This window comes from Notechis scutatus, chromosome 2 (genome assembly GCF_049901735.1).
Source record: "Notechis scutatus isolate UNSWTSFEM ecotype Mainland chromosome 2, rNotScu1.2, whole genome shotgun sequence".
NCBI lineage: Eukaryota > Metazoa > Chordata > Lepidosauria > Squamata > Elapidae > Notechis > Notechis scutatus.
In genome coordinates, this window is record NC_142010.1 from 120,962,177 (window position 1) to 120,973,866 (window position 11,690).

At 41.6% G+C, this 11,690-nt stretch overlaps 1 protein-coding gene across 2 annotated transcripts; it reads right to left on the reverse strand.

Moving 5' to 3' along the window:
• Window positions 1-1,613: 1,613 nt before the first annotated feature.
• SSTR2 (somatostatin receptor 2) lies at window positions 1,614-10,693 on the reverse strand. Of its 2 annotated transcripts, none has more exons than XM_026675801.2 (2): window positions 10,186-10,693; window positions 1,614-3,298 (listed from the first exon to the last, which is right to left on the reverse strand). In XM_026675801.2, exon 2 carries the CDS (start codon window positions 3,197-3,199, stop codon window positions 2,081-2,083), a length of 1,119 nt encoding a protein of 372 aa, XP_026531586.1. In that variant the 5' UTR covers window positions 3,200-3,298; window positions 10,186-10,693; the 3' UTR covers window positions 1,614-2,080. The 2 variants fall into 2 exon arrangements, with proteins under 2 accessions (XP_026531586.1, XP_087812167.1); XM_087956041.1 differs by having other exon boundaries at window positions 10,030-10,693.
• Between the last annotated feature and the right edge of the window lie 997 nt (window positions 10,694-11,690).

The following is an 11,690-nucleotide window of genomic DNA, read 5'->3' on the forward strand; positions in this document are numbered from 1 at the left end:
TTTGACAGCCCTGCTTTAAAAGCAGGATAGGGCTTTTTATGCTGGTTTAGATTTCTCATGGCTCACAGATGGAAGCATAACCCTTTGCCTTGGCAATAACTGTTGAAGGTTCTGCTCCAAGTATCAGATTCTGAACAGGTATCTTCCATACTGAACTCCTAAGGTAAGTTCAGTACCCAGAACTTGTAGGTACAGAATAGGCCCGTTGTCTGATATTGCCAAGCTACAACTCCCAGGAGCCTCAGAGTAAGGGATGGCTGAAATCGCTAGATCGGTGTTTGTCAATCTTGGCAATTTTTAAAATGTGTGGACTTCAACTCCCAGGATTCTTCAACCAGCATGGAAATTCTGGAAGTTGAAGTCCACATGTCTTAAAGTTGCCAAGGTTGAAAAAACACTGATCTAGAGAGCCACAGATTCCATCCTACCATTATAGGGAAGTGCACATAGATTCCTTTTCCATGTGGGTCAATGTTACAGCTTGGTTCCTTTTCTAATAATTTAGCCAGATTTTAGCCATGATCCTTGAGAATATATAAAGAAAAGGCAGCAACAGGTATGATAGTACACATTTGCCACCGTCATTTTGTCAGGGCTGTTTCATATATGAATGTTACCCATTGTCTAGATATCAAATGATCAAGAGTTTATGATCTTTTCTGATCTTAGCAGAATGGATAGGACATAGGTAACAGAAATGGTTATTAAAGAAGTATTATTGATATTGAGTTCAAGACAGAGTAAATTATCTCCCACAATCCATAAATACACAAGCCACTAGCGGTTTGCTTTTACCTGGGACAAAGATTTGAACCATACTGAGAACTATGTGTATTCCTTAGCTGACACATTTGTGGATAGTTGTATGGGTTTATTTAAAATAGCATCAGGAACAAAAAACTACACAAAAATCCTGTATTAAGATTTTACCTAAAAATTTCAAAGTTGGGAGTAAGATCGAGTATGTTAAAAATAGCTACACACCTTAAAAGCTTGCTTCACAAGAGGTGGTTGGTTCATATAATACTATTATTAAGTGTAGATTTTGGATCCATTTGTCAAACACGAAAAATCTGATTTCATACTTTGGTAATATCAGCTCTATTTACAAGAGGACTTTTTGTGGTGCCACCAACAATAGTGCTGAAAGAATAATGAAGATGGCTACATGGCAGTAAAGAGTGAGAAGTTTTAATTTATCTCTCCTGCCACCTCGTGGCCATCTTGATATTTGCAGATGAGATCCAATTGTCCTACTTTCTGCAAGAAAATCATTACGGAAGAAAGCAAGGGATAGCAACATGGCAAAATAAATAATCTTTGTGAATTCATAGGAAAACAATCTGGTTATGGCTGCAGACATTCCTCTATTCCCCTGACAAGATCCTCATTTTGAAGATCACATTTTATTATTCTTTTAATAATATATTTATGCAGCTTTAATTTTCCCATTATCTCCTTCCAACGTGCAAATAGTATCATGACTACTACATTTTGATTTGAACACACAAATGTAATGTTTTGTTAACTAAAAAAGGGCAGAAACACAAAACTTTCAGCGCATCTACTTTTAGAATGGGGAAGAGGGTGTCAATGATCCCAGCTTCGTACAATTTGTTCAGAATTGGAACTTGTTTATTTAATGCTTGTTCAACCATTTTAAAATTATAATTCAAATCCTGGAAATGGAATAGTTCAATACTAGAAAAAAAATCTTACCAGTAAAGGTTTTTTTTTAAAAAGACAGTGCAGTATGATGGATCCAATATAGATATTCTTTGATGGACTTAGTATAAACATTCTTACTATGCTTGATCACATCATGCCTTTATACATGCATGTACTATTGTGCACACATCAATGTGTGTGTCTAGTCTATCATGCCACAATATTCTTCTTCTTTTGATTAATATATTCATAACCAGATAGCCTAGAGCTGTGATGTACATCTGTGCCCTTTTCGTCACATACATTTGCCACTCCCTTAAGAGAAGGGTCAATGGCTTTTGGCTGTCATTCAGTGTGGACTGCTGCCATCCATGAATAAGTATGGAGATGTATCGACCACTACTGGGCTCTCTCAGATGCTTGTCTGAAGGTCTCCATTGAGCAATGTTCTCTGGGTTTCTGTAGCTTCATTGAGCCTGGCCTTGTCCTGCTTGCTGTCACTCCTGTCCGCTTCATCTATGCCACCAACTTTCATCAGGCAGAGGACATTCTGGAAGCTCTTCTTGAAGTTGTCAGACAAAAAGGCATAAAGAATAGGATTGGCACAGCTATTTGCATATGTGAGGACCACCACAAAATCAAACATGCCCTTGAGAACAGGTGTTGGCACAATAAGCACAGAGACTGATGAGACATTAAAGATGTAGAAGGGCAGCCAGCAAAAGATGAAAACGGCAACAACAATGGAGACCATCCTGGTGACCTTTTTCTCTGACCTTTTCCTCTTGGAGGAACCTACCCTAATACCAGATGATTTCACCTTGATGATGATGAAAAGGTAACAAAGGCAAATGATGGTTAGGGGTACTAGGAAGCCAAGAATAAAGGCATAAATGATGAAGGCAGTATACCAAGCACCAGAGTCATCAGGCCAGATCATGGTACAACTACTGCTTCCATGATTATTGATCACTCCAGCATATATCATGATGGGTAATATGACCAGAAGAGAGATGCCCCAGACAGCTACGTTGACCATCTTTGCTGTTCTTGGGCGCCTCCATTTAGCAGATTTTATGGGGTGTACTACAGCAAGATACCTATCCACACTCATGACCGTCAAGCAAAAGATGCTAGTGAATTGATTGATTCCATCCACTGTCATGACGATCCGGCAGATGACTTTCCCAAAGGGCCAGTGAACCAGAGCCACCTGCATAGCCAGGAAAGGCAAGCCCAACATAAACAGTTCATCAGCTATAGCCAAATTAAGGATGTAGATGTTGGTGATTGTCTTCATCTTGGCATAACGAAGGATGACATAGATGACTAGAGTATTTCCACAGAGGCCCACAATGCACACCACAAAGTAGATAAAGGTGAGGATGGCGTTGCTAGTCAAGTCATAGTGGTGGCTTGTGATGTTAATGGAAACATTAGTAGCTGGAGTCTCTGGGGTGAAACTGTCAAACTGAGAAGTTGAGGGGAACCAGAAGACAGTGGTGTTGGGCAACTCTTTATCGTGGTCCATGGTGCAACCGCTGTCACTGTCTGCCTGGCAAGAAATCTCCTTCAAGGTAAAGAAGATGCCATCTTGGTTGATTCAGGGTGGTTTAAGATAAAGTGGAATCTAAGCACAAAATAAATGAGACATAAAGATTGGGTTCAGAATGGTTATTTAACAACCTCCTATAGCCAAAGATCAAGGAAAGTTCTTACTTTCACTATCTTTTTGAAGGTGCCCTGGCCTTTTCTTTGAAAAGAATTGTCACAGTGAATTGAGTGCTAATAACCCACCTCTTCCTATATACATTAACTTGGGGGGAAACTGAAACTTCCATGAATAAAAGAATATTATTCTTGATTTGATCTCTCATATGAATTATATTTCATAATCTGCATATTATCTGTAAACAGAGAAATCTCAGCATAGGCCCCTGAATATAATTCTCCCATTAAACTGGTCCTGAAATTCATCAGGAAAGCAAAATCTGCTGCAACAATCTTTAACAACCACATCATTTACCACAGATGTGCTAGATTTGGATGAGAAAGGATTTTGCACTGGAAAAAGGAGATGGGAGATAATCGTTATGTATATCCTCAGATTAGTCATGCAGCATCAAAAGGTCCCTCAGCCTCTCTTATGAACTTTTCAGGAGACATGGAAGCTTAGTGTTTTCTCAACCTCAGTTATTTTAAGACGTATAGAGTTCAAATCCCAGAATTCCTCAGCTGCATCTGGCTGAGGAATTCTGGGAGTTGAAGTCTACAAATCAAAATTGCCGAGGTTAAGAAACATTGGCTTAGAGAAAGGCTGTCAAATTCCTGGCCTGCAGGCTGGATGCATCACGTCCTGGCCAAGCCCACGCCCGGTTTAAGGAAAGGGGAAAAGTCGTGATACGTCATGTGATACGTCACCGTGACAACGCGAGTTTGACACCCCTGGCTTAGAGGATTGCTTCCTATTCCCTGTCGAATGCTGCTAATAACAGATTAGACTGAACTCATTACTGCTTGGAGGCTCAAAACCTTATTCTAGTGGGTTGCCATTGTTGTTACTGTTGTTGACAATTATTTTTAAAATGCATACAGGTAGTCCTTGGCTTACAACCATTCATTTAGTGATTGTTTAAAGTTACAATAGCACTGAAAAAAGTGACTTATGAACATTTTTCACATTTACAACCGTTGCAGCATCCCCACAGTTACCCGATCAACATTTTGGACATTTGGCAACTGCTATGTATTTATGATAACTGCAATGTCCTGGAGTCATGTGATCCCTTTTTGCAACCTTCTTAGAAGCAGTCAATGAGGAAGCTAGATTCACTTAACTGTTACTAATTTAACATCTGCAATGAGTCAATGATGTAACAGTTGTGGCAAGAAAAGTCGCAAAATGGGGCAAAACGCACTTAAACGATCTTGCTTAGCAACAGAAATTTGGGGTTCAATTGTGGTCATAAGTTGAGGACTACCAGTAAAAAAGGAGCTTCATATGTTGTATACGAGTTTCATTTTTTTAACCTATAAAATAGGTTAGGCTGAGACCTAACCTTACCTAACTCTTTTCAATAAAGTTCATTCTGACACAGATTTCCTCAATTCATTTCTCATTCATTAAACAATACACCAGATTACTCCCAAATTACAGACAGGGTGATAAGGAAAAATGCCAGTTGTAAAGCCAATTGCAGTTTATACAATCCTGCTTCCAAGGGGGTGTATTAGGTATGATTGCACCAGAGGTGGGTATTCAGCAGGTTCTGACCAGTTCTGGAGAACCGGCAGCGGAAATTTTGAGTAGTTTTGGAGAACCGGCAAACACCACCTCTGACTGGCCCCATTCCCACCTATTCTCTGCCTTCCTAGTCCCAGCTCATCCACCAACATAACCTTTGGGGTTTTTTTTTTCATGGAGAAACAATGCTGAAGTTAAATACACCCTTTTGCACAGATGGGGAAGATATGGAGAAAGGTATCTCCTAGGAAGAGAGTAATCCACCTGTATCTCCCCAAGACACAACATTTAGCTATGGACTACAAACCAAACTAGGGTTTGAGGTTCCAATACTGTATTTACTATAACAGAATTAATACAGGGTTGGAGCCGCAAATTGTAAGATATTATTTTGGAAGAATCAGCTAGAAGATTAATAGTCTCTAATATTTCTTTTTCTCATGGCCTACTTTCCAGGATAGAAACTAGCACTCTATGACTCACAAGCCACAGGTAACTTCCAATATTTTTTTTCCCCCCTAATTGCAGAATCTCCCCTCCAAGAACAGGTCAGAAATCACCATTGATTTCTTGCTGATTTTCAGCAGGAAAACAAGCAAACAAGCACACAAAGGTGTGTTATGCAAGAGGTAGGAAACTCTATCCTGTCCCTCCAGCAATATTTTTGCTTCACCCTGTGAAACCTGTAACTACTGAAACAGACAAGACACTCTATCAAAAAGCTATCAGCCTCTGCTCTTGTATTTTCAAAAATCATAACTTTTCTACTTACTTTTTCAAAATGAATACTCTACTTTTTATTTATGAGAAATCTTCTCTGCACAATGTGTAGGCAAATAATAAGGGGTGAATATTAGATATTTCTAAAGATGCAATTTCATGTTTACTTCTGCTGGAATATATTTCACTCAATTCAATGAGATTTATTGTTGTTAAATAATGATACAATTTTTTGTCAATGCAGTCTATCTAATCTTTTTATTTATTTATTTATTTTGCAAGGGAAACATTACTGGATTAACTTGAACATGATTCTTTATTGTATTTTGTTTTTCAAAATAATTTACCTGTAAAATGGAAAGGCCACTTTCAAATCCTTTTGAGATTATGGTATGGAGATAAGCAATAGAAATAGCACTTAAGACTTACATACTGCTCCACAGTGCTTTACAGCCCTCTCTAAGTAGCCAGCATATTCCTGTAACTATCTGGGTCCTCATTTTACCAACCTAGGAAGGATGAAAGGCTGAGTCAACCCTGGGCTGGTCAGGATTGAACTGCTGGCAGTTGGCAGAATTAGCCTGCAATACTGCATTCTAACCACTGTGCCACCAGAGTCTGATCTGACCTTCCTATACAGGATAGTGCTGCTTTCAGGTAAACATGTACCTCAGATTTTGGGCATTATAACCTGTGCCTGAAAATCTGCTCACAAAGCAAACTGAACTTCCAACTCTGATCTCTCCCCAATAGAAGTAGTGTATTGTCTTGACTTACAAATTCATTTAGTGGTCGATTAAGTTACAGAAGCACTGGGGGAAAAAAGTGATTTATGACTAATCCTCACATGTATGATCATTGCAGCATTCCCATGGTCAACTTAACCAAAATCTGGGGGTTTGGCAACAGGCATGCATTTATGACAGTTGCAATATCCTAAGGCAGGGGTCTTCAAACTTGACAGCTTTAAGACTTGTGGACTTCAACTCCCAGAATTCCTCATATTAGCTCAGGAATTCTGGGAGTTGAAGACCACAAGTCTTAAACTTGTCAAGTTTGAAGACCCTTGTCCTAGGGTCATGTGACCACCATCTGCAACCTTCCCAGCTCCTTTCCAACAAGCAAGGTCAATGGGACACGGTGGATTTACTTAATGACCACAGGTTTCACTTTACAACTGCAATGATTCGCTTAACTGTGGCAGGAAAAGTAAACTCAGGTTCAACTCACTTAACAACCACCTTGCGTAGCAATGGAAATTCTGGTCCAATTGTGATTGGACCAGAAGACATGGACTACCTGTATTATTGCCTGACTTTATTCTGCTGCAGTGTACATATTTTGTACAAATAAAGGACAAATATTTGTAGCTCAGGGTTGACATGAGGGATCCTTGGTGCTTGCCTGTTTTCTTTCAAACGTTTCATTGCCCAAACTAGGTAACATCATCAGTGCTGTGAACCAAGAATCTCTCATTATTGTGTCAATGGGAAGCACGGGAGAAGAGGGGAAGCAAATGGGCAACTTCCAAGTGGTTCTGCAGAGGTGATTACATTTCTGGCCATTGGAGAAGTGAGTAAAGGAGACAAGACACAGAACCTTCAAATCAGGAGGTAAATAAAAGAGTTTACAATTGTTCATTCATTTACTGAGGGACTGGTTACTGACAGACTGAGATATCTCTATGCTCAACTTTTTTATCAAGAAAAGCACGTTCTGATTGGCTGTCAGTATTCTGCAAGGGCTGCAGATCCTGATGTATGTAAATAGATCTGTCAGCACAGCATCCTAGTAACTTAAACATTTCTGAAGTCCTGATTACTTTCCATTATGAAATCGAAGTTTGAGTGGTGAAAGGGCTGATTGTATTCAAATCCTCGGAGTCCTACAACTGAAGAGTAAACTCTTTTCTTGCAACACATTCACATTGGTCCTTTCTTTGCAAGAAGATCATTGTTAAAAACCTCTCGCTACAAAAAGACTTGTGCTACTGTACATGTTAAAGAATACTAACTTGATGCCTCAAGAAGTGACCAATCATTCATCTATAGTATATTTACAAATTACTGAGATACATGCTGGATCATTTTTTGCTGTAATAAGTTTGCAATATTTTGTCCTTTCGGATTGTAGTATTATATCACACATGGGATGCTTTTCAAGGATCAGTTTTCCCTGCATCTCTATTCTTTTTTTATAATAGATTTACAAATAAATTCAATCCAGAGTCCACTTGGATGCAAGGAAGTTCCATCCATCATTTGCTTTTATTCAGTACTTTGTTTTTAGAGGAAAAAAGGCAACCTTTTGTTTTTAAGACCTAATTCAGCATTGCATTAAGCTTTTTTTTTTTTTTTTACAAAGATTGTAATCTTAAGTGCCATTAACTTGGTGGATCATCGTGTTAACTGAAGCTGTTCTTTTACACTATAAAACGCTGGAATCTGGATCTCTCTCTCTCTCCTTTCAGTTATTGCCTGCAGTGGCCCATTATCACACTCACACTGTGATCTCCCCTTGGTCTCAGAAAAATCCATTCCAAATGATAAAATGTATGCCATGTGGGTCTGTGTGGAGAATCAATGTGCCAAGAGGGAATCAGAGTGATTTAATTTCTCGAAATATATGTGCAGCCTCTTTGCAAGGCTTAACCCAACTTTAATACTTTCTTGGCGTGGTGTGAGCTGACACAAGCCATCCTTAAGACAGCATTTCATTTTCTACCCAAGTATTTCCTTATTCCTTCTATTGGCTCTGTCATTCCTGACTAGGAGCTGCTGATTTATACTGGATGTCTTAAAACAGACAGCAGACATTCTCCCTCTGGCAAAAGATGGGTTCCTGGATATTGCCTCGCAGCTCCTAATCAGATCAGGATTGAAAAGAGGAAAAGAACACGTTGGTGCAGGAAAGCCACTTAGGATGGCTCTTTGGTAGGAGGAGACATTTCTGTTGCCAGCTTCTCCTCCTGCTTGCTTCCCTCACAGAAGTAACGGGCAGCACTGGATCCAAGCAGCAGGGATAGGCATGGAAGAGGTAGGTGTTGAACATAAATAAAATGTCTTGGGTGGTTAAAATTAATATCTGAGTTTAATTACATTTACATTCCCATCTTTTATCAAAAAGTTCAGGCTATTACACAAGATCTTTCCATCTTTCTCTTGTTTCACCCTCTCCATTTTTTTATTCTCTTTGGGGTAAAACTTGAACTAGGTCATGTCAGTCTTCTGTTGTACCTGATTACGGCTGAGCCACTCAAAACATCAGAGAGGCAAGTGACAATCAAGGACACGAGAAAAGCTAGGAGTCGTCTTTTAGTGCCACACTGACTTAGCTCGACCACAGCTTATCTAATCATGATTTACTAAATAACCCATAAATGGCTGGGTTTGTTTAACATACTAAGGTAAAACTCATGGATAGCTGGGGCCAACCTAACGAAAATAAAAGAAACCACATTCCTGATTAATGTGGGTGCCTTTTTCTTCCTTTTAAATTAAGAGAAAAAAAAGATTTGCTACCCAATCATGTTTTGGGGGAAAAGGTTGGATTGCAATGATCCCTAGATTGGGAGAGGAATGTTTGCACATTTATAAATATTTGGGTGCATGCATTATCTCAACACTATCATTTTTATCATTGCTCTTCATGTTACAAGGGAGAGGTAGATGAATGCATTTCAGACACCAAGTTGAAACTAAAAATTGGGGATCCTGGCTGAGCAACCCTCATTCTCGGCAGTTAGGGAATTGCCAGGGGAAAAGCTGGGAATGAGTTGGGATACAGATGAGGAAGTCAAAGTAGAGGTGGGGTTAATATTACACCGCACAGAGCCGCTCTCTTCACAGAATCCACACATCCACAGGTCCACCACAACCCTTCAGAAGAACTGGGAATCCAATTGCCCTTAACACAGTCAATGGGAATTCTCAGATTTGCAACCCCTACACAAATGAAGGCAGTTGCTGTCCAACATACTTCAGAAACATCCAGCTTTCTTTGGGAGCAATCCGGGCACCTCAGTAAACATTATCCTGCACGATTAAGGTACGTTCTTTGCTACCAGCCAAAACAGAATAAAGACAAAGCAACGGGGAGAAGGTTCACTACAGATATGTATGTTGCTAGGGAAGAAGGTTCTTTTAACGCACTTTGACTCTAACCCAGCTGAGAGGGAGGGAACCCGTCCCATCGGTGGATGGGGCTCTATCTAAGTAAAACATGCAACAGATGACACATCTTGCTCCTGTGCGCTCTGCTTGCTCGGGAAATAAAAGTCCATTAAATGCAAGGGAATAATTTCCAAATGAGCGCGCCCACGACTGCAGCCTAAGAAAAAAATTAAAGGAGCGTTAAGCAATGTGCGAGGAGATCAAACTAGCGTTTTATAACCAGACCTGCTTGGCTGTCGATCCGGGCGAGTCTCGCTTCTGTCCTTCCTCGATCGGGAAGTTTTCCCACCTGTAACTCCTTTCGTAACACTTCGAGACCTCTACCCCGCCACCCCGCACCCGATCCTGGTGCACCGCCAACTCTCCCGCAAGATCACTTACAAGGTCTGAGTGAGTCTCACTCTCTCGCTTGCTTCACTCTCTCGCTTGCTCCCCCGATGCACGCTCCAAATTGGGGGGGAGTGGGGCAGCTCTTCGTGCTCTCTGGTCGAAGTGAATCCGTTGCAGCTGTTGGCGATGGAAAGATTCCCTCCGAAACGCGGAGAAAGGCAGAGAGGCGCTCAGCGCGACTCCGCTCCTTCTGCTGGAGGAGCCCCTAGATAGGGAAGGCAGGCGATGGGGCGGAGCGAGGGAGCGCAAGCGGCGGATCCCGGGCTCGTACGCAGACGAAGCCCCAGGCACAGGAGCGCTCCGCTCATGCACCCCCCCGGTACGGAGCACGCTCGCTCACTCCAGCCACTCCCCACGTCCGATAATTGTCCCGGCTGCTCATCACCTGCCAGGGTTGCGGTGCAAATCCGAGAAAGCTAAAGTCCACCTCGCACAGAAATCGTGCATGCCAATATAGGGCAGCCTTTCCAGAAGTGATCAATCATTGCAGCAGACGGGGAGAGGGAAGAGGAGAAAAGGTGGTGGGGGGGAGGTGATCAGGGTTGCCCAGGCAGGGAACGCGGGAGGGCAGAGGCAGGCAATTTGCCAAGAAGGTAAACTTCAGTAGTAGCGTGCCCCGGGCCCGTCCAGCATTTGTTGCAATAAACAAACAGGCCGAAGGACTCGGTCTGCAAACAAGGCGCTGGGCCAGAGCAACACGTGACGTCCCGCGCCACACTCTCTAGTCCAGACTCTATAGACTCGAGCGACCAGCGGGACAGGCTGGAAAGAGGGATCTGCAACTAGTGTGCCCCAGGGCTAAATCTGGCCTAGTCAGAGATAACGGGTGTCACAGTAGCAGAATTCGTCCGGGAACCAACCTTGGATGCAACGGAGGAGGCATGTTTGGAAGACAATGACTCTGCAGCAGATGGAGAAGTGTTGTGTGGTGGGAGGAAACAATACTTCCTTAGAAATCTGCTTTCCTTATTTTCTCCTCCTAGCCTTGGGAGGGGAGAAAGAAAGACGGGAGAGATCCACCAGCTGCAGAGCCATTTCTTCAATGCTTCACCAAAATGCTGGTCTTAAAGGTTAACCTTGTGAAGCTAACCAAGAGGAATCTTCAGCACATGCAAGAAGTAATGCTGAGCTGAGTTTGACTGTTATTATGTACCAAGATGCTGAGTCAGATCCAGTTTTATTCATTTCATACACCCAATATTTTTCTCTAGATTCATCCTGATGATCAGATTAAAAATCCAATCCATCAGCGCTTGAGAAGGCAGAAAAATACATTGGCATAAATTATGCTTTTCCCCCCCCCATCACCGATCCGTATTCTGCCATAGTAACAAGGCCAGATAATTGTGCTCTCTCTGCTCTCCATATTTATTGTGGGTCAAATGACAGAAAGTGCTGCAAGGAAATACCAATGAGCAACAAGGAACCTGATTCTGATTATGTAGCCAGTAGCAGCAGGTCCATTTGGCACCCAAATGGTCTATGCCAGGCGTATC

Bases quoted from the DNA above. Each gene is read 5' to 3' on its own strand.
- SSTR2 (XM_026675801.2), bottom strand. From the start codon at position 3,199: ATGGACCACGATAAAGAGTTGCCCAACACCACTGTCTTCTGGTTCCCC.